Source organism: Capsicum annuum, chromosome 2, assembly GCF_002878395.1.
Source record: "Capsicum annuum cultivar UCD-10X-F1 chromosome 2, UCD10Xv1.1, whole genome shotgun sequence".
NCBI classification, from domain to species: Eukaryota; Viridiplantae; Streptophyta; class Magnoliopsida; order Solanales; family Solanaceae; genus Capsicum; species Capsicum annuum.
The window spans coordinates 129,216,781-129,241,137 of record NC_061112.1 but is presented as its reverse complement, the minus strand read 5'-3'; the positions used below and the strand labels follow the sequence as shown (position 1 = coordinate 129,241,137).

General features: G+C 29.9%; 3 protein-coding genes and 2 non-coding genes across 5 annotated transcripts; 3 read left to right on the top strand and 2 right to left on the bottom strand.

Annotated features, from left to right (window-relative positions):
- The first annotated feature begins 5,348 nt into the window (after positions 1–5,348).
- LOC107859385 (L-type lectin-domain containing receptor kinase VII.1) lies at positions 5,349–7,873 on the top strand. Its single transcript, XM_016704374.2, has one exon. The coding sequence runs from the start codon at positions 5,561–5,563 to the stop codon at positions 7,652–7,654; it is 2,094 nt and encodes a 697-aa protein (XP_016559860.2). The 5' UTR covers positions 5,349–5,560; the 3' UTR covers positions 7,655–7,873.
- Positions 7,874–8,139: 266 nt separating this feature from the next.
- On the top strand, positions 8,140–8,210 carry TRNAG-GCC. Its single transcript has one exon. It is a non-coding gene; the product is annotated as a tRNA-Gly (tRNA).
- A 1,132-nt stretch (positions 8,211–9,342) lies between these two features.
- Positions 9,343–9,415, top strand: TRNAF-GAA. Its single transcript has one exon. It is a non-coding gene; the product is annotated as a tRNA-Phe (tRNA).
- A 115-nt stretch (positions 9,416–9,530) lies between these two features.
- Positions 9,531–12,462, bottom strand: LOC107859383. The gene is made up of 3 exons (XM_016704373.2): positions 12,106–12,462; positions 10,588–10,822; positions 9,531–10,152 (listed from the first exon to the last, which is right to left on the bottom strand). Exons 1-3 carry the CDS (start codon positions 12,379–12,381, stop codon positions 9,680–9,682), a joined length of 984 nt encoding a protein of 327 aa, XP_016559859.2. The 5' UTR covers positions 12,382–12,462; the 3' UTR covers positions 9,531–9,679.
- A 4,571-nt stretch (positions 12,463–17,033) lies between these two features.
- On the bottom strand, positions 17,034–18,628 carry LOC107859382. The gene is made up of 3 exons (XM_016704372.2): positions 18,295–18,628; positions 17,922–18,147; positions 17,034–17,767 (listed from the first exon to the last, which is right to left on the bottom strand). The coding sequence occupies exons 1-3, from the start codon at positions 18,547–18,549 to the stop codon at positions 17,331–17,333; spliced, it is 918 nt and encodes a 305-aa protein (XP_016559858.1). The 5' UTR covers positions 18,550–18,628; the 3' UTR covers positions 17,034–17,330.
- Positions 18,629–24,357: the final 5,729 nt, after the last annotated feature.

Genomic DNA, 24,357 nt, shown 5'->3' with positions numbered 1-24,357 from the left:
TAAGTAAAATGAGAAATCAAATTAGAAAATTTGAGACGGGTAATTTGAGACAGAGAAAGTATCAATATCATAGTGTAATATTTTTGCTTTATTTAAAAGTTTCCAGAAATAATATGGTACACGGAAAATAGAAATTTAGCAAAGTGATTAGGTGGACAGCCAGTATCATATTCAATTGGACATCTTATAATACTACCAAAAGTCACCATTTACTTTTATAATATATTTCAAACACCGTCTTTTCAATTATTAGTTGATTATCATTATTACGGATACATCCACCAGCCAATAAAAATTATCTTTTCCTAGTTTAATTAGTACTAAATAACCGATAATTTGGTTCACATTCTAATTATATAAAATTATAATACAGGAATTATCATTTATGAAGCTGTAATTAAGAATAACAAAATGCATATATGAATTGTTTATTTTAAAATATTATTTTCTATGTTCTTCAGAGATAAACTAAAAAAAATCTTATGATACATTATATCCGGCACCATAATTTAATTTTTAAATTATATATATGTAGATTTATTTTATCTTTTATCCTATATAACATGAGATACCTTGGCTAAGATATGACTTATTCTCGTATTATAGCTCCGAAATAAAAATAATAGAGTATCTTCGTTTGCCAATCCAGAGGGGTCCTTAAATGACAGATTTTTCAAATGTCAACTGTTAGAAAATTATACAAAAACACTACATTTAATGAACGTTGAAAGAGAAACAAAAAGTAGCTCTTGACTAAGCAAAACACACACATTTTCCATTTATTTTTTTATTAATTATCCATCCGGTGTTTGGTATCTGTATTGGGGCCCAAACTAATTAGATCATGCATTGCAGGGCCCATTAAGGTGACAGCACTCTCAATAGAGTTTTCTCCATATTCAGGATTGAATCTTCTACCTCTGATTAAAGATGGAGCAGACTCATCCACTGCACAACAACTAGTGTTGATACTTTTAATTTTCATATTTGCATAGGTTTGAAATATCACTATCCAATGCCAAACGTTATGACGTTCGATGACATTCATCATGGTGAATTTCAAGAGCACCATTCCTTTTTTTTAAAAAAAAAAAACATTTTTGAAACCTTTATAAATTTATTTTAATTTTATATTTTTTTATAAGAAATCGTTATTTTTACTATTTAAAAATAACTTCTTTTTTTTAATTCAATTTAGAAGAGATCATTTTTTTCTTTTTTAATTCAATTTAGAAGAGATCATTTTTTTCTTTATTTTTTAAAAATATTAATTCAACCAAAAAAAGCTTATTATATTGTAAAATATCGACAATTGTCTGAAGCTTATCTTATTAGCCATTTACTTATCACGAAGTATTACTCACTTCGTGTTAAAATTAGTGTGATTGTTTTTTAAAACTATAAATATTTCAATTACAACCCATATAAATAAAGTAAATATTTAATAAAAAATTATATCTAAAATAAAATAACCAAAAATCTCTTCTAATTAGTGTTTATTTAAAAAGTAGTTATGGAGAAAAATAATCTTAAGTATTTTGAGATGGAGAATGGATTTGGATGTACTTGTAAAGTACGAATAAGCAATGACACATGTTTTCACAAATGTCAAATATTTTGCTCTAAATATGTGTGTTACTTTGTCGTCCCCATCCAATTTCTTTTGTCCTCATCCATTTGTCTTTGGCCAATTTTTTTTTTTCAAACACACATCATAACTATCTATTTATCCAAATTGTCAAATATTGGAATTGATAAATTCTAAAGATGAGTAAGGCAGTTGGAACATTTCGACGGTGGTTAGTGACGGATTAAGAATTTAGGAGTTATGAATATTTGAAAGGTTTCAATATATATATATATTGAAATTTTGGATGTCGAAAATTTTAAAGTTTTATTTTAAAAATAAAATATTTATTTATTTTCTTGACTTACTGAATGTTTTTCTAAGGTTGTATTTGTTTTTTTTTAAGATTCAGACGTCTGAATTTGAATACAGGGCCGGCTTCAAGGTGAAGCCACCGAAGCAAGCGCTTTAGGCCTCCGATTTTTGGAGGCCTCATTTTTTTTAAAGCATTATAGGTTTATAATTTTATTTTTTTTAGATTTTTTTCTTTAGAAAATATCAAATATTTCTTAATATTTTCTTCATCACATTTTACTTTCTCTTAAGTTCAAATAAAAATATCACTTTAGAAATTTAAGATTAAAGTTGACAATTAACATTAAAAAATTTCTTTTAATACTCTCAAATCTAAAAAGAACATGTAACAAATAGAGGTAATTCAGAAAACCATACCTTCTATTTATTATTTTGACTAATGGGGCGAAAAAATTCAAAGCAACAATTACAGTTGAATAGAAGAAGTTGAAAGATAAAATGTATTTCGGTCAAATAAAAAGATTTTACTATTTTATGAATGCATATTTTTCTTGATCCTGTGTTATTGTTTTAGCTGAAAGAAGTTTTTTAAAAATAAAATTTCAAAAATATTACTTAAGTTTTTTTAAAAATATTTTAAGAGATATCAAATGAATTAAGTATACTATTAATTAAAAAAGAATTTTTTTCAGATAAATCAATTATAAAACAATTTTATTAATAATTTTACACCTCAAAAAGTTATAAATATAGATTTAAAAAAAAATAAATTCAAAACCTCATTTTACAATTTCGCTTTAGACCATCAATTATGTTGAGCCGCCTCTGTCTGAATGATTAAGATAATGTTTCTAGATCTGAAAAATGAATGATTAAGACTACTTATTTTGTAATGTCTGAATCTAAAAAAAAAATTATTTATACAAAAAAAATTGTCAAACTGAATGTATTTGTAAATACAGAAAAATCTTTAAGCGAAAGTGTTACTATCAAATAACTCTATTTGCTATAATTTGAATTTAATTTAACCTCAATATTAATACTAGGCACTATATAAAAAATAAAAGAATATCTGAGCTAGTTGATTAATGTTTATTTCTTGAATTATTGAACCTCAACGTCAATTGTTAGATCTTTTTCAAATAGATTTTAAAATCCTGAATCAGCAATTATGATGCCGACAAAGAAAGTTAAATAAGTCTAACGTTGAATTTCCAATGTAAAAAAAATCAAATTATAGGACAAAAAATATATCCTCTGCATGGTTTTCTATACTTCACCAAATTTAAATAAAAGTAATGTATACATGTTTAATTCAACGCTAATCAGTTTATATGAAAGATTAGAGTTTCCTGTAATGAACTGGCTGAATAATTTAAAAGTAGTAAGGAAAAAGAAAGAATTGAAGTCACCACTATTCTTTTCGTTTCTTATTAATAATCATATTTTGTTTTTCAAAGATGAAAGTATGCAAATTTTGATTTATATTTCAAAAGTATATATTTTTTAATTAATTTAACGCGACAAAAGAGGATTGCGTACTTATTATACTTATCACATAGAACATTAATATACCCAATATAATTTCGATAAATAATTGATTTCAATTTGTTCGTAAAAAAAATTTAATGCGTCGAAAATTAACTATAATCAAAGATAAATAAAAGAAGAAAAGCATTTTTTATTGATGAATCTCGTGAGTACAATTATGTGGATCTCTTGATTCTTTTCTCCTAAAACTTATAAATGATCTGAGGGCTTTTAGTAACGTGTTTCTCGAATCATTGGATGGTTTAGATTCCTAGAGATGTATTTCAATTGTTGAGAATGTTATAAAATATTTTGTCGCTTTGAATAATCTCCAAGAAGAACTTCGCTGATTGCTCCTTGCAAAAACTTGATAGTCAATGCCAATGTCGCCAATGATTGTCAAAGTTCTCCTTCTTTTCTGAATGCTATGTTACCCCTTATTTATAGTTGTAGAAAGTAGACTTGATTGTTTATGATTGATCGAAATATGTCACTTTGATATTTGACGACTTTTGATTGATTTTTGAATTTGAATGAAATCTTCACATCATTTATACATGTGACGTCGCCTCATTGATATTGAATTTGACTGGAGTGTCACTTCACTTGATGAGTTTGAGCTTCAAGGTGAGATGAATCTTGGTGAAAAATAAAATAAATTTATTATTTCTTAAGTCCAAATAATTTTAGATCCAATAAAATGTAAATTAAATTCAAATTTTATATAAATTTGATCCAATAAATTTTAAATATCTACGCAATTTATCTTGAAAGATGAATCCAATACACTCTTTTTTTAAAAAAATATGATACTAGTAACTAATTTGACGAATAGGGAGTAGTAAACAGTGAAAAAGCTTCTTGACAGTATAAACATAAGATAATTAGCAGTAGTATAAAACATTATATTATCAAATTCTTCCTCGTCCCAAATTATTCATCCTAAATTGAAATTACATATTAATTAATAAAAATAATTAATAATACAATTAATTTACCATAGACCCCTATTAAAGATATTTACATTTTAATTTTAATTTTTTTAAAAAACAAAAATAAATAAAATAAAAATTAAATTAAAAAATTTAAAATCAATAATTTAAAACGGAGGAAATAATATGTAAAACTTAAACGTACAACACAAATCAACCCCCACCCCACCAGGGAGAAGAGTCAAACTTTGCTGTATAAGACTTTTCTTGAAGCTGGCAGCCGCCAATTTTCTTAATCCACCTTCTCACTCTCTTTTCCTCTTTATCTCTTCACATTTGCCGCACATTTCTTTTTAATCCTTTTTCTCCCTAAGAAACCTTCCTACTTCCTTCATTTTTATAAGCTGACCATTTACAACTTCAACAACAACAACAAACTCTCACTAAGGTTTAGAAAAAATAAAATATACACAATTTATATCACTATTTTTTTAAAAAATAGAAAAATTATTTTTGATAGACTTGTCTCAAGACTGATCATTTAAAATTTATTTTTAATAGTACTTTCTCCGTCTCATTTTATGTGTCGCCTTTTGACTGAATATGAAGTTTAAAAAATGAATATTGACTTTGTAAAGTTTTTACAAAATTAATCCTCTTAAAGATTATTTTTTAATTATCTTTTCTTATTAAGTGAGATCCAGTAAAAATAAAATGAGAAAATTGTCATTAAATGGTTATCAAATAAAAAAAAACATTCTTTTTGGATAAATTAAAAAAGAAATGACGATACATAAAATGAGACGTTGAAAGTATATTATATTAAAATTTAATTTATTTAAACTTATATCATATAAAAAATTCATTTGAAGCAAATTTATTGCTTTTTTTATTTCTGATTGACATATTTTAATTTAATATAAAATTTTAAAAATTAAATGAATAAAACTTCTAAATTTTATAATATTAAATTAAAGAATAATCTCAGATTTTCACATTGAAGCAACATCAATATCCTTCATCATTAGATCATTGAAGCTTCATTACCCTTCTTGTAATATTTCCCAATTTCAGGGGAAAACAAATTTGACCAAGTATTGTGTGTCAAATTTACCTGGTGACTATAGTAGTTATTACTACGATGATATTTCCCTATTTTTTGTTCAGCTACCAATAATTCTTTCTCCACGAGAATTAGCTGTGCTTCTTTCTTAAAATGAACCAACATCTAAAGTTTCTTCTCTTCTACCTGTTACTAACCATATTTTCTAGTAATCAATCAGTTGCACAAACTGATTTTGTCTTCAATGGCTTTAGGCAATCAGATGTGTCAATATCTGGGAATGCAACAATTGAATCTAGGATACTTACTCTTTCAAATGACACAACTTTCTCAATTGGTAGAGCTCTATACCCTTCAAAGATTGTCACAAAAGAGCCCAATTCATCCAAAGTTCTCCCCTTTTCAACATCTTTCATTTTTGCTATGGCACCTTACAGGGACAGGCTACCAGGACATGGTATAGTTTTCTTGTTTGTGCCACATACAGGTATTGATGGTACTACTTCTGCACAGAATTTAGGTTTCTTGAATTTTACAAACAATGGGAATCCTAGTAACCATGTGTTTGGGGTTGAGTTTGATGTTTTCAAGAATCAAGAATTCAATGATATAAGTGAAAACCATGTTGGGATTGATGTGAATTCTCTTACATCAATGTTTGCTCATGAAGCAGGCTATTGGCCTGATGAGAACAGTAAGTTTAATAGTGATGGTAGCTTAAATGAAGAGTCTTTTGAGACTTTGAAGTTGAATAATGGAAGAAATTACCAAGTTTGGATTGATTATGCTGATTTCAACATTAGTGTAACTATGGCACCAGTTGGTATGAAAAGGCCTAAGCAACCTTTGTTGGATTTTACTCTAAATCTTTCTCTGGTTTTTGAGGAAGAGATGTATGTGGGGTTCACAGCATCCACTGGTGATCTTGCTCAAAGTCACAAGATTTTAGCTTGGAGTTTTAGTAACTCGAATTTTTCGATAGGTGATGCTTTGATCACACATGGGTTGCCTTCATTCGAGCTTCCTGAGGAGCCAGTTTATCGATCGGAGGGATTCATTGCAGGTATGACAGTGTCACTGTTGGTTCTTGTTGTGCTCACTGTTGTAGCTTCATTGTTTCTGATTAAGAGAAATAGGAGAATGAAAAAGGAGAAAGAGGATATGGAAGATTGGGAACTGGAATATTGGCCACATAGGATTACTTACCAAGAAATTGATGCTGCTACAAAGGGTTTTGCTGATGAAAATGTGATTGGAATTGGAGGCAATGGGAAAGTTTATAAAGGGGTTTTGCCTGGGGGTTCTGAGGTTGCAGTAAAGCGCATTTCTCACCAAAATAGTGAAGGGGCAAGGCAATTCTTGGCTGAGATTTCAAGTCTTGGTAGGCTAAAGCATAGAAACCTAGTGTCATTACGAGGCTGGTGCAAGAAAGATAGAGGCAGCCTGATTTTGGTTTATGATTATATGGAAAATGGGAGCTTGGACAAAAGGCTGTTTGAATCTGATGAGAGAAACATGTTGAGTTTTGAAGACAGAATTAGGATTTTGAAAGATGTGGCATCAGGGGTTCTATACTTGCATGAGGGATGGGAGGCAAAAGTGTTGCATAGGGACATTAAGGCTAGCAATGTTTTACTTGACAAGGACATGAATGCGAGGCTAGGTGATTTTGGTCTAGCCAGGATGCATGATCATGGTCAAGTTGCTAACACAACTCGAGTTGTTGGCACGGTTGGATACTTGGCGCCAGAGTTCGTCAAGACTGGCCGTGCCTCCACACAAACCGATGTATTTGGATATGGAGTTCTAATTACGGAGGTGATGTGTGGAAGGAGGCCTATAGAGGAGGAAGGCAAGCCACCTTTAATGGATTGGCTGTGGGAACTAATGAGACGAGGCGAATTGATGAACGCCCTCGATGGTCTATTGAGGACTAGTCAAGATTTTAATGAAGAGGAAGCCTTGAGGGTGTTGCAACTAGGCATGATATGCACGAGCCCAGAGGCCAAAGCTAGGCCAAGCATGCGACAAGTGGTGAAATTCTTTGACAGTAATAGCGATATCGATGAATATGCAGCTGAGGATATGGATGCTTACCTTCTGGAGAGTTTGAGATCTAATACAATGTTGTCCAATTTTACCTTGAGTTTAAGCCATGGTTCACATCCAACATTTGAAGAAATTAGAGAAGGTTTGTCATCTTCCATGTCAATTTCTTGGACAAATTCTCTGGTGGATGGTAGATGAGTTTAACATTTGGTTGGTTTTTGTTCGTTATCTTAGCTTTGATTGAATTGGCATTTGGCAACGCTGCTTCATGTACATTTTTTATATGAGGGATAGGAAAAGGGATTGGTTGTGAGATATAAATGTATTCTTTTCTTTTTTATACCTTGATAGTTGTAGTGGAAGAATTTGTTCTCTCTCTCTCTTATTTTTGGTTTCCAATAGAGAATTTTTTCCTTATCTTTTCATATTACACAAGATATGTTGATGATGAACATATATGAAACTCACAGTATGACAACATTGTTGCCATGTGACCAAGAAGGTGATGAGTTTAAGCGATGGAAATAACCTCTTGCAGAAATTGTACTATAGACCCTTGTGGTCCAGACTTCCTCGAACTCCACGCATAGGGACAGGTGGTATTGATGTTATACGTAAAGAAATGATTTTGTTCATTTGAATATTTTGGTTAAGAAAATTAAACATTACACAAAAAGCATCAGGCACCAGTGGTCTAGTGGTAGAATAGTACCCTGCCACGGTACAGACCCGGGTTCGATTCCCGGCTGGTGCATGCATTTTTGGTTCTTCTAAGTTTTTTTTGACCAAATGGGCTTATGTATAAAGCTCACTTCTGTTAAGAGGCCCAATACAATATCCACTTCTTTTGATGGTGTGCTCAGTTTGGCTCAAAAAGGTTGATACATTTCAGAAAGAAAACTGAAAAAATAAATAGTCTCGTGTCATGCGAAAGCATTTTGAGTAAGGTGCACAATTTTTATTTATTGCCTTTTCTCCTCTTATTTAATAACAACGATGATGTGAAATTAGATTGGCTATTAGTTTTCGATGTGTTGAAATTTTGTTCAATTTGATGCCTTTCACATTCTTGATGTTAAGGATCGGTAGATTATGTAGTACACAACAATATTTTGCTCCATTGATCCTTAGTTTTCCTTTAACATTGAAACGTTCATGTCAAATTGAGTGCGCTTGAAAGTTGCGGGTGACATACATTAATTCCCAACATTGCATTGGTAACACAGTATAGGCTTTAAATTTTAACGATGAGTAGAAAGTAACACTCCTGCTAAGAAAAGTTAAATAGTATTTGTGCTCATAGCATATGAGTATGTTTGATTATAATCAAGTAATCTGCTTAGATTAATTTGAAATCCAATAATGTTTTAAAAATCAAAATGTGATCGAGTTACCTAATGCATAGTAACACGTGTTATAATAATGCTATAGTTCATTGTCACATATACTTAATTAAAAAGCAACATATATACATTTCAAAAATATGAAATAAAATGAAATAATGCAACAGACTCTTGTATTGATAAGGAAATCTAAAACTTTGATTCATTTTTTATCACATAAAATGTTGATAACAATGTTGTCAACAATAATCCTATAAAGCTCACGAATTTGTTCCTTGTGAGTTGGGATGCTTTGAAGTTGTCCTCTTAAAACTCATGGTCAACTTTACCTTCAAAGATTGATTAAAATTAATTTGTTGGAAAGCTGTTAGAAATATCTATAGAATATTATATTTTACAAGTTTACATGAGATAAGTACACAGTTATTATTATATGGACTTAAAACCCCGTTAATTGTTCTTTACGGTGCTGCTTCTCTCTCTATCAATTAAAGCATTATATCTACAGTATAATATTATATTGTACATTCTCGTTAACAAGAAGCGGGGATAGCTCAGTTGGGAGAGCGTCAGACTGAAGATCTGAAGGTCACGTGTTCGATCCACGTTCACCGCATCAATTTTTTTTCCGTTTGTAAACTCGCACATCTTAACTGGAATGCATTTTTTCATTACAATTTAGAACCTCAAAGAAATAGAGTTGTAATTTGAATCACTATTCAAAGCAACTCTTCCAAAAAATTTGAACCACTTTTCAAGTACTTTATTACAAAATATTAATCTCTATACAAACTCAGCTCACATCACACCATAACAAAACTACAAAAATGGAACACTCCAGTCTCCAGCAGCTAACAGTTCAAGCAACAATCGATAAACGCTAACGTCTATGTCTTCCTTCATATAGTTCACACCACTTCAACAACAGTGCGATGTAAATTTGGAAAATTTTCCAGCAAATCCACAGTAAGCATCGATGCAGCATCGATGCCTTGGGCCGCCGTGGCAATCGATTTGAATAATATTCATCAGCCGATAATGGCGATTTAGAAGTCATACGTTCGACTGTTTTAAGCCACTTAGCTTGCATGTATTTTTGTTTTCTCCATGGAGCCATATGCATTTTCTTCTCCTTCATGCACTTCTTAGCAGCATTGCACATAATCTTTGTTAAAGATAATAATCTCTCTATTTTCCCAACAAATACTTCAGGCAGGCATTTGACCAGTCGTTTGTACTCTTCGCTTGCTTTTGCTATTTCAAACTCGGCTCGAAAATTTAATTCGATAATTACCCTCACTTCTCCTTTCTTAAGGCTCGAATTATCCACCACGTCTATGAATGTATGATCACCTGTAACCATGATAAGAAACAAGTTCAGTTAGTTCGAAAATATTAGACAAAATTGATGAGTATTATATATTAGTAATATCAACAGTAACATTTACCTTGTCATAACATATTATTCACCCTATTTTTAAGTTATTAAGTTCTTCTTGTTATGTAATTATGTAATCAAGTTAGGCTTAGAGGTCACCTATTAAAAAAAAAAAATGATTACATGATTGTTGGAAGAAAATATCAAGAAACAAAGATATTGTACATCTAGTTTGCGTGTGATAGAGAAGAACTAAAGGTGTCATCACAATGTCTATTTAAAACAAAAAATATTGTCCTTTTATTACTTGATCGATCTTTTCGAAATGACATATATACAAAAAACGTCTATGTCAAAAATATTATATTAATTAATATTCTAATTAAAGAAGAATATTATAATTAATTTACCTGAGGGGATATGTGGTGAGCTCCTCCACTTGGACTTGCAAATTGCAGAGTTGAAACCAGCATTTTGTAGTCGACTGCACACATCTTTCATTAGACAATTTTGGCAACTAATATTGTTGATCATTTTCCAGCTGCAATTACATTTATGGTACCCATTTTCTGATACTTCTTTTAAGGTTTCTTTAGTAATTCTTCGGATTTCCGATTCTAATGTTGTTGTCCGGCATAATACTGACTGCAACAATAACAACAATAATAAAATATTAATTAATTTCTAAGATATTCCCAATTAGTATTGATTTTTTCTTTTTAAAAAAGAAAATGATGAAAAATATAGGACTAGAAATCTTTTTATCCCCTCTTCTGCTTTAACTTTTCTATAATTTTCACCATATCGTCTACAATATATGAACCTTGGTCAAGACCATTTGGAGCATGGAGATTATAATATGGGGTGCAATATGTTAGGAAAAAAAATGCTACGAACATTGATATTGGAATTGAATTAGTAATAGTAAGAGAGTTGTTACAAATATTGTGTTGTGGCAAGCCACTGTCTTGAAAGCAATTTCGACCTGATTCCGGCGTAAATTCTTCTAGCCGGTCGCTCCCCAAAGTTCTACCGCTACTTTCAAACACGTGCATTCGTGGCTGGGAGTTTGGAGGTTGCTCAAAACTATTGAGCAAAAGTAGAGAACTTAGGAGGAAGATATTTCTCTTTTTACTTTGTTGGTGGTGTATCTTTGGTCCTCAAATAGAGTGGTTTATAGAGGTGAAGAACAAAGAATGTTACAAGAGTGAGTTAATGGTGAATTGAATGAATTAACTCCTCACCAAATGAATTCATCCATTCAAGGAATGAATTAACTTATCAAGAACTAACTCATCAAATGAATTCTTACATTCAAGGAGAATTGAAAACACACAGTTACAAAAAAATTAATATGTTACATTTTCTCATAATGTATTTTGTAAATATATTTGGAATTCTCTTTTTGAATAAGCTTAAAGAAGCTTTAGATTTTGACTTTACATTCTAACCATTTATTAAAAATACTTTCACAATATAGGTTAAATAGTGACTGGGATCGACTCATCGTTGACAAAGTTGATTATGATACTACTAGGATAAGAAATAATAGACTTTCATCAGTCTATAACTCAACTTCAAAACTAACTCATCAGATAAGAATTCACAAACTTATATATAAATTAGACTCTATGGTATTATTATGATTAGAATTCACAAACTTATACACAAATTAGACTATATGGTACTATTATGATTAGAATCCACAAACTTAAACAAAAAAGTTGCATGATTAACGTTTATTTATAAGTGAGTTAATTTTTTGGGTTCGAAAGAACAGTTAAAAAAAAAAAAAAAGAAGGAAATTAAATTTTACAAAAAAACACAAAAATAATTGTAAAGAAAGAAGAAGGCAAAACCAATATTATGCATTTCTATTAGTTCATGAGAAATGAATATAAGAAAAAGGGAGTTACGTTGAAACTTACTTGCAAAAGCTGATGTTGAGTTTCCCAGAATTGACTATCTTCAACATGTTCACTATTATTATTTTCTTTCTCCTCATTCTCATCTTCTTCTACATAATAATTAACATCATCACCAACACTTTCTAGTGATGATGACCCTTGATGACCCTCTTCATCAAGAAAACTAAACACAGTATCTGAAATATTTATCGTATGGTCGCCGGAAAGTTCACTTTCCCGGCTGTGACACGTCAAAATCCGGTGACTTAGAGGTCTCCTAGCCATAATTCCGACCATATGGCCTCTAAATCCTTTAATGGGATGAAGTAAACAAAAGCTCTCAGCTCCCAAAATAATTTTTGTTATGTGACTAATTAATGTTGGGAACTACTGGTTTTATATAGATGTGGCCATGCCCAAAAATAGGGGACCCACAAGTCTGACGTGGCAGAGGAAGATTCATGAAAAATGAGAAGTGGAGCCCATATTCCATACATGACTCATCGGAATACAGAAGAAACATGGATCCACATCAGTCTGTGTCAATTATTTCTCCAAAGCAAAAAATAATTTTGAATTATTTCTCAAAATTTCAGCTTTTAATTCTTTTTAATTGATATACAGGAGAGTCAGAGAATAACTAATAAAATTGTTATTATTTGATCAAAAAATTAAGAGTTTAAATTTTGAAGTTAGCTTCTGACATAAATGTATATATTTGAATATCGTGAACATTCAAATGAAAGTGTTATTATGAGAGTTGATAAATTCAATCTATAAGATATAGTAAAAACAACATAAATTTAAATATTTTAATTATTAATATATTTAAGTTTGAGTTAATTATTAATTTACTTATTTATTAGCGAGTTTATTTCAAATTTCAATCAATTTATTTAGCCGATCAAAAGTTGCCGTAATACGTAATTCAAAGTAGCAGTGACATCTGATGAACAGTTGGGAAGTCCAAGTTTATCCGATTATAATATGTTTTGTATTAAAAAAAAAAGGGCAGTTTGGTGCACTAAAGTTATCGCTATGCGCGGTGTCTGGGGAAGAACCCCACCATAAGGATGTATCGTACGCAACCTTATCTTTTATTTAAATATATTTTGTATATCATCATAAATAAAATAAAATAATTTTATTTTACTAAATATTTAAAAACTAAATGAATAACCAAATTAAATTATAACTTTCACTTCAGTTCACTTCAATCTATTTTAATTCGCTAAAATTTAATTCGAAGTTTATCGGATGTTGTAGGGTGGGTCCAGCTTGCTTCTTCACCTAAATACAGATAATGTTTTTGGAGCTTCGAGGGGGTACCACCATTACAGATGCTAGTAATAATTGAATTTTACCTTTTAGTTTATTAAAAAGCATATTATTGTTTATTTATCATGAGAATTTGTTGTGATTTGATGATTAATGGAGAAATACGCGGCGTACTGCCCATGGTTTCGTTAATTATCTCGAATTTGGACGAAGTCGCCTAAGGATAATTTATTTATTTAAGAGAAATCCAGAAGATCATAATTAGTTTATTGGACCGGTAAAAGTAATTGATACAGACAAAGTTGACCATATATATCGTTTTATCTGTTATTTAAGGTTGAGTAATTAGTAGTAGAAAAAAGATTTTGAAAACTGTTTTGATACCGTACCATACTTGTTTATGTTTGGTTAACTCATTTGAATTTTTTTTTATATATATAATTTATGCTTGTTTAATATTATCAAAAAATACATTCAAGTGTTAAATTACGAAAAAGAAAATTACTATTATTATTTTTAATAAATTTAATAGATATGAATTTTTGATATGATTAATCTTGTCCGAAGAATTAAACATACTTTCTTTGTGGATTTTTTCATTCTTTATTTTTTTTTTTTCTAATAAATAAATACTTTTGATATTTTAAAAAACTTAGGCTAAATTGATCATTATTTCGACGGGTTGAAAAATTGATACAAAGTATACATTCTATTCCTCTCTTCATGTGGTTTTTAAATCTTCCATTACAAATTTGATTAGAATATGCTGGGATTATTATTTAGATGTTCACTTGATTAATAAGTAATAATTGCTTTAGAAAAGTCTTTTTTTTTTCTTGATTTATAATTTTCTCCAATAAAGAAATATTACTTTCTTGCAGATAAATCAACTCAAACATGCGTGTAAAATTGCAGTTCTAGAGACCCCCTTAGCTAGCCTTTTCACTTTCGTTTCAACTCTTCCCAACTTAAAGAGTTATAACTAATCTTGAATTTTTATTGTACCATCTCGTTCATTCTAATTTTGCAATATTTCTGGCAAATTTTAAACGTCTAGTAAACTCTAAGGATATATGTATAGGTTGGTTCGATTTTGCATATTATTGATTCGATTTATAAATATATTAAATTGATAATCAAATCAATATGATATCAGTTATCGATTTTTGGTTCTTAACGATTCGTTTTTTGATTTAACCAATAAAAAAATGTCTCTCCATTTTTATTTTTTTCCGTATTTTCATTTATTCTTATATACTTTCATGCATAAAAACTTACACAAATTACAAGTAAATCCAATTCAAACACATTATTACTAAAATAAATTTATTTTCTTATTCATTAAGTAGAAAACTTAAATGCATTAGAAACAATAGTGATTTCTCAAAAATAAAAACAAGGTCGATTTGTAGTCTACATTGATGGCGTAGAACCTCATTAAGCAAACAACTTTAGAAGGTAAACAACAATACTAAGACAACAATTATAAATCGTGAAAAACAATAAGGTATGTATTAAAATCTTAAGTCACTATTATATAACTAGGGATAAAAATATAATTTTAGTGTAATCTTATTGGATTATCGGTTTAATCATTAATTAAAATTCTAAAAATAAAAATCAAAACAATAGCCCAATAAAAAATTTAAGACATCATTTATATATTGTTAATCCAATAACTCAATATTGATCAATTAAATTAATTTTTATCACTCCTGATAAATTTCAAAGATATTTGAAGTATTCTAGCCTAAATTGGTAAACCAATAACCCTAGCCTATAGGTTACGGTTTCCACCGTTACCAATTTTTTTTTAGCTGGCCTAAAGTTTATATTAATCTCTCCCTCATTTTTTTCTTCTTAAGTAGTATATATATATATATATTTTTTTTTGGTTTCTCAAGGTATCCCCCAACCCGACTGGTCAAGGATTAATTCTCCGTGAATCTGAGCTCCATTTAAGAGTTTGCCACTGATCAATTGGTTGTTGCATGCACAAGACAGAAATCGAACCCCGACACTTATTTAAACGACCTAGTGAGCTAACCACTAGGCCAACCAAGCTTGATTTTCTTAAGTAGTATATAATAATGAAAAAGAAGTCATTCACAGCGATTAGCAAACAAACCCTAAAAGAAGACAAAAATATGATAATGGGTAAAACAAACAAACTCATTGAGTAGAGATTAGATTAGATCCTGAAATGTTTGTTACATGAGACGACAAATAAGGCACGTGGAAGATTTAGATAGAAAACCAATTCCTGATAATTTACTTAGGAAGCATCAAATTAAAATCAAGAATTATTGGTTTGCTGACTATGTTCCACATATGATGGAAGCATAACTTGGATAAGAATGCGCGCGGCAAACTGCCTTCTTCATGACAACGTACGATGACCATATGCTTTTGTTCCTTTCATCTTTCTTAAATAATTAATTCTAGTGGAAAACGAAATCGTATTTTCCCTTATAAGTTGTACTATTATTTTATGCGTATCTCTAATGTTTATACCATTGATTTATGTCTTCAATCCCATAAAAACACCTTAAATTTATCTTATCTACGTTAATTTTATTAATTACGTCAAATGCCATGTCAACTCGTCTAAAGTCGCAAACACTTTCACTATATGTGTATTATCACCACCAACATACTTAATTATCAGTTTGAACAAGGTATATATAAGCTTGTAGGCATATAGAATGCTCAAGCTTGGCCTAATGGTTCGTTTTACTGATTTATTTAACTAGTTCAATTTCTTAATTAGTCAATTGATTAAGCAAGGGGAATCTTCCTATACCCTTCCAAAAAGGTAAGTATTTGATGAAAGAAGCTCGTGACGACCAGTTCAAACAAGAAACGGGCTAATATGGTCAAACGCTTTATTGCATAGAGTACTAGGTAGTCCAAACATTTCTTTCTACTATTATACTATCGAAATTGCCAAGTTGTCAAGTTGTAATTGTGTAGATGCAAGTTACTAATTAAAAAACAACTTGTGATTAGTTCAATTAATCACCCGCCTTCATGAAATAAGTTGAAAGATGGAATTTAACAATCGAGTTACTTTTTAGTCCACGTAGTTTAGGTAATTACATGTTGGCCCCTTCGTCCCGTTCTGCTTAGCTTAAGGTAGTCACCATTTACACTTTCTGTCCATGCTTTTGATTAAGCTTGGATAATCGTTCATCGAAGAATGTCTTTCAAAAATATTTAATTAATCAATTAAATATACAAAAATTAAAAAATATTTTTCCTTCTTCATATATATTGGAACCACTTTTTTTAATATATCGTTGATATATAATTTTTTTAATGAAGATGGTGAAAATAAATTTACGTATAATTTATTGTCCTCTTATCGGTTTGTTGTTCATATATTACGGAACACACCTAAAGGGGGAAAAACTTCGTCTCCTAGCAAGCAATTTCTCATTTTTATCGCAAAGTAACGGAATTTTATGTCAATCCGTTAATTAATTCGGGATCTAATCATCTAAAAGAACAAGTCCAGTAGCGGATTCAGAATTTTTAATAATAAAGAGTTCATTAATAAACATACGAACTAATCTAAGGAAACATCTACGATACATACTTAAAAAATAATTTTAACTATGTATATATATATATCATAATTTTCCGACAAAGAGGGGTCGGATGAACCAAACTTAAAAAATAATTTTAACTATGTATATATATATATCATAATTTTCCGACAAAGAGGGATCGGATGAACCTACTTGAAGGGTAGCTCCGGTCCCGAGAACAACTCAACCAAATTGGACATTATGGTGAACTTGCTTACTTTTCACTTACACAAGAACATTAAATTATCTATCTATAACCTAAAGAAGAAAAAATAACGCCCTTCTCCCCCCAAAACCAAAAGAAAATAAAAATTAATTCAGCTAGGTACATATCAGATCGATGGATACAAACTCATGATATTTCATAGTATCATTATTTTATGCCACAACTGGAGCACAATGTAAATTAGGCAAAACTTCCAACAAATCCATTGTAAGCATGGATGCCCTAGGACGTCTTGGTAGTAGGCTTGTATATTCAGCGTTGGATAGCTGAGGTTTATTATTTTCTGCTGTACGTTCGATTGTTTTAAGCCACTTAGCTTGCATGTATTTCTGTTTCCGCCATGGTGCTACATGTATTTTCTTCTCCTTCATGCACTTCTTAGCAGCATTGCACAAAATCTTTGTTAAAGATATTAATCTTTCGATTTTTCCAACAAACACTTCTGGTAGGCATTTGACAAGTCGATTGTATTCTTCGCTTGCTTTCGCTAATTCAAATTCGCCTCGAAAATTTAATTCGACAATTATCCTCACTTCTCCTTTTGATCTTGTGCTGGAGTGGTCCACAACATCTATGAAGGTGTGTTCACCTGTAACATGGTAAAAAATCAAGTGTTAATTCAAGATTATGTAATATGTCCGAGACTCTCTGCTCCAATCTATGCGATGCACTTTTCTTTATAGTTTCAAATTTCAAAAGTCTTCATTTTTTTCTTATAATTCAGATTTTTGCAAGATCGTTACCTGAGGGAATATCTGCTGAGCTCTTCCACTTAGACTTGCAAATTGCTGAGTTAAATCCAGCATTTTGTAAACGACTGCACACCTCTTTCATCATACAGTTCCGGCAGCCGTTGTCCACCATTTTCCGGCAAGAACAGCCATTCTCCGATTGCTTTGCTCCTTTTACAGTTTCTTTAGCAATGCTTCGGATTTTTGATTCCAACGATGTTGTACGACATAATACAGCCTGCAGCAAAAATGAATTTAAATTAATTAAAGGAGAAAAACTAGAAAATAAGAAACATATTGAAGAATTTGGTCAGCGCGCTAAAAATTAGGAAATGGAAAAAAAAAAAAAAAAAGCTAGACCCCATAATTAGGAATTAAAACTTACTTGTAAATTTTGATGTTGAGTTTCCCAGAATTGATTGCCTTGGTCGTTTTCTTTATTTTCATTTTCTTCATCTTCTTCATGATCTCCATTTTTAACATAAACGTCATCGTTAACACTTTCAGGTGACGAACTTTGTCCCTCCTCATCCAAAAAACTGAAAACCGTATCCGAATTATTAATCGGAGGCTCGCCGGAAAATTCAGTTTCCGGGTTGTGACACATCAGAATCCGGTGACCTATATTTCTCCTAGCCATTATTGCTATCTAAATAATCTAATAGGATATAGAAAAAATAAAAACTAAAATATTTGTGTTTATGATCAATCTTAGGAAACTGGTCTTTATATACCACGACCGTACCCACAAATGTAGGGCCCGCATGTCTACGTCGAATTTAAATTACATGACGCGTGGATTTAATTTCCAGCGTGGCATATAATCATTCGTTAGGGTAAATCGCAATTTCTAAAAGGGTACACTAAGACAGCTTGGATACACGTCAGTTTAAAAGCTCAATTATTTCAAAAGTTTTCATCTTTTCTATTTTTCATTTCCTATTTTTTTTTTTTTTTTGGTAATTTTTATTGCCTATATTTGTTATGGATATACTCGAATATTCTGGGGTAATGTTTTTAACTTGAATAATAATTTAATTCCATTATATTCGGATATCCTATCTTAATCTCGTGGGATGATGGCCCACCAATATGACTGAACTAAAAGGTGGCAAACATGTGGACCTATATCATTTTGATGTTTATCGAAATCTTGGTGTCTAAAATGGGAATATGCATGTTGAGTTATATAATATGCTCTAAGAGAATATAAATTAGTAAAACTAATATTAAAAATATTAAATTACAAACAATAGAGTTTAGAGCGTTGTAATTTAACAAAAGATTATAGTACGTTCTTTTACTCATCTCAGTGACCACTTAACAAACCCACGGAACCTCCTCTATAACACCATTAGTTGTAGTGTAATTGTTTGGTTGGGAAATAGTTATTTTAAGATGATTAATTTTGAAATTAGTTATTACGAGGTTATTCGGGATAATTTATTTTACCATTCATATGGGATAACTTGTTCCATTATTATTGTGTAAATGATGGGATAAGTTATCCTGGTATTAATTAATATCTCCAATAAAAAATGAATTAAAATAATCATTTATTTTATCCCAAAATTACTTATCCCTTATATCTCACACCAAACGACCCCAAATTTATAGATGTATATTATTGTTGTGCAAAAGAGGAATCCATGTTTATAAGAAGTCGAGCAAACAGAAATAATAAAGTGAAAAGTTTAAAAAGCTTAAAAGGGCGAAAAATAACAACCTACTCATAGACAGAGAATTATTCTCTCTGTGATGTGAAAGTTTCCACGGAATAATTGTTGGTTACGAAATTAAAAATAAGCTAGCCGAATAAACTATAGCAGTTGATTTACCAAGTAATGATATTCAAATTAAAGTCATACGATTAGTATAAAATAATAGACCTTTATATACTCTCAAATCATAATTTTGAATCACTTTTAAAAGTATGATTTAATTTATTTATTTAACTTCGTAGTTGTTAGCTTTTAGTAGCGGAGTCAAAATTTTTACTAAGAGGCTTACAATTAGTAAACATATAAACTAATCAAAGGAGGTTCGACATCTACTATATATACACAAAAACTTTTGTAACCATGTACATATTATATAATTTTCCTTCAAAGAAGATTTGGATGAACCCCTATTCTAAGTGTAGCTCCGCCCCTACTATCTTTCATGTGTGTAGATTGATAAACACACTCTTATGCAGTAGTTTATAAAATATAAAAAAATATAAATTGCACCAGACAAATTTTGTGTGGTAAATTCTGACTAAAAAATTTATTGGTGATGAAAGTCGATTTCAAATTTCTCCGATAAAAACTACTTACTCAATCAACTCAATTAACTTTACGTGTATTTAAGTTAAAAGTTAAGAAATAAAAGTATATGTAAAACATTGAGCAACATATCATAAATAAGTGGCTCCCATATTATCAAAGGATATGGTGTAATGAATGGAGCTGCTCCTCTCTTAATCAGAGATCTCAGGTTCGAGCCTTGGATATGAAAAAACTCTTGTTAGAGAGTGCTATCTTGAATGGGGTCCTATCCGGCACGAATTCGAATTAATCGAACTTCAATACAGATACCGAATATCGAATAAAAAAAAAAAATTGGCTCCCATATAATCGTACTAGTAATGCACCTAACAAGGAAATAATTGGTTGATTAGAGGAGGAATCGCTGCATATATGCGGCGTATTGCCAATGGTTTTTTGTGATCGCAGAATAATGTAGTATTGGATAAATTAAAGGATACATACAGAATGACATTTTGGCCATTTCCATCTTCAATTATTTGGACTGAGTCACTCTTGAGTCACTCACTATTATTCAAATCTATCAAATATACAATTACTATGTTCCAACACCAAGTGCCTATTTGTTTGTTTCCCCCAGTCAACCCAACTCTAGACACGAAAAAGAAATACTAATGGGGTTGTTTGACAGAGATTAGAATATCTAATGCATGCATATTAATTTTGTGTATTACAATATCTTTATTGATATTTTTTTTTAATTTTCTATTTGGTGTTCGGTACCCTCATTAGAGCTCAACTAATTTGAATTCGCGATGAGTAGGGCTCCTTTTGGGGGTAGCACTACTAGAAAAACAACAAAAACCGACCACCTAAAACCGACCACAATAAAGTGGTCGGAAAAAACCGATCACTTGTGGTCGGTCTTTTTATTTTCTTATTTTTAAATTTTTTTTATTAAAAAAGAGACGACATGTGATCACTTTTTATTATAAAATATCAAAATAAATATTCCAATAACTTTAATATTAATTATTATATATTTTAAAATTAAAATATTAAAAAAATAACAAAACCGACCACAAGTGGTCGATTTTTATAAAAATAATAAAAAAATATTTCTAAAATGCAACCACTTGTGGTCGATTTTTAAAAATATTTTTCTTTTATTTTAGAAATAAAAAACCATCCACTTTTGGTCGGTTTTGAAACTAAAAAATAAAAATAAAATACTTTTAAACATAATATTTATATGTAATCAAAATAATTATATATATGTAATCAAATATATATATATTATTTGTTTCATCAAAAATAATTATATATATATATATATATATATATAATTTTTTAAAATTACATTGATTACACGTAGTAGATAATCAGTATAATAATAATAATAAAAACCAATCATTCCATAATTTTTTTAAAAAATTACACTTAAAAATATATCAAATAAAATAAACAAATTATGTTAAACATAATCTTTATATTTTATTTATATTTCAATATATAAAATAAACATTTTCTTTCGTATATACGTTAAATGACGTTAAATAGGCATAACCTTTGTATAATGAATATGTGTGTGTGTGTGTGTGTGTGTGTGTGTATATATATATATATATATATTATGTTACTATATATTTCGGTCATAATAATATAATATATAACTGATAATTCATCAAAATATAATGAACGTGTTCTGTTATAAGGTAACATTCTTGTGGATGTGATATAACATACGTTCACTATATAATATGTATATATATATATATATCATGTAGTGCTGAATTGATGAACGATGTAATCAAAACCTAATATATTAAGCTAATCAAATATAATTAATCGAACAGTAATGTAAGTATGTATAAGAAACACATCGCATTATATTATTGGATAATATACTTGTATACGCATGTGATGTATATAGTATGTATTTTGAACTTTATATAGTCGATAGTGTGTATATGTGTCTGTATATATGTATATGTATATATATAATATATACATATTATACAACTACGGTATATTAATGACATAAGATAAATCAACCGATTATTTATTTGAGTATATGTGAAATACAATAGGGTAGTCGATAATGTGTATATATGTGTGTGTATATATAGGTATATATATAGTATATATATACATATTATATAGTGAACGTATGTTAATGACATAAGATAAACCAACCGATAATTCAACTGAGTTTCTGTGAAATACGTAGTATATTATTATGGGGTAGTAAAATTGGGTATGTGATGTATATAGTACGTATTTGAATATTGATATCCAATTGAATAAATTTATATATACGTATATCTCGTGTAGTGATGAAATAGATATACTATTTTGTTTCAATATAATGTAGACAGACGTATATTGTTGAAATTGTAATAACGCAAGACAAATATTACGAGGTATATAGTGGGGAGGAAGGAAGTAGGGGAAGGAGACAGAAAATTAAATCATGAAACTAGCATATACTTACCATTTGCTTTGAATTTCGAATTTTGAACGACCGCTAAAATTGGATATATGTATATATATACTGCATATCTCGTGTAGTGACATATGTAGTAATCGAAAGCTCGATAACTGAATGTATATATCAAAATATTTTGAATAATACATTGATATCATACTTATGAAGAAATAGATATACTATTTTGTGTCAATGTAGATACACGTATATTGTTGAAGTTGTAATAACGTAAGACGTTGATAATTTATCTGATTAACACGTTATATATATATATATATATATATATATATTATAATTTATCTGTTATAAATATTATACAGTTTATTAAACAAATAATCTATTAAAAATTAAATTAAATTTATTAATTAATTTATTAATTGTAGTTTATTAAAGTATAATTTATCAAAAACTTAGTAAAAACTGACCACATACCGACCACATGTGGTCGATTTTTCTGTTATTTAAAAAAAATTAAAAACAACTTTTAACCCGACCCGACCCACCCAATCCCCAAATAAAGAAAAGGAAAAACGGGAATCAACTAAAGCCCTAACTCAAATTCTCTCCATTTCTCTTCAATTCTTTCAAAAATTCTTTCACTCTCAAAGTTTGTCACGCCAGGATCTTCTCCACCACTCTTCTCCATCACTTCAATTCGGGTAAGTGCTCAAATTGTTCTTATTGGATAGTAAGGTCGATTAGGGTTATTAATCTTAGTTCATATTTGTATAAATATGGTAAGTTATGGTGTATGATTATGTTATTTTTCCTAGAATTGATTTCGAACCGAGTAAATCAAATAACTTGTGGTAGAATCCCAAACTTGAACCAATATACTAGATGGTGTTCTTAATAGCTAAGTTAAGAGTTATTTCAGGCTTAAATACATGTTTACAGTCACCAATGGAATTGCTTAGTTCTTATGTATATAGCCTATCACTTTTTTGTCGTTTTGTTTTTGGATAAAATAATGTGTCACTTTCACATAGTTATATCTATTGGACATGAACAACCACCCTCTCCCACTGACATTTTCACTTCAGATAAATTGTACACCTTCAAGACAGGGGATACAGAGCACTATAACTATTTATAGGGATTTGGAAACAATACTGAAAATTACATTAAAATGCTTAAAATATGTTTAGCAAAAAAAAAAGGCTACTACTATTAGAAACATTATTATTAGGTGTTCATATGTCATTATATATGCTATAAAACTAAATATTGCTTTAACTCTCTCTTATTTCCAATACTTAAACATGAATGTAGCATAGAGTAGATGGGTATTTTGGAGAAAATTGCAGTAGTCTGTCTTTTAATTTGCTAAGATCATCATTTTTGATAGTGCAGCTTCCCGTGAGAGAATCAAGAAGCAGATTGAAGCTGCCATTTTGAAATATCAAGACATTAAGGAAAATATCAAAGGTAAGTTGACATAGTGAAGCCGTGTGGGGCCTTGTGCGATTCACTATTGTTGTTATCTTCCTTTTATTGTTCATATTGAAGTCTAGTGAAACCGTGTGTGGCCTTGTGCGATTCACTAGCATTGTTCTTGACATTTTTTTGTTGCTTGTTTCTTGTACTGTCAACATGATCTTATGTGATTTCTTGTTTTGAATGTGGTTTGTTCGGTCACTTAGTCACTTGAAAATGGTAAAATGTAGGGACTTTAAAGGGTATTTTGTTGTTTTGAATATGATTTGTTAGG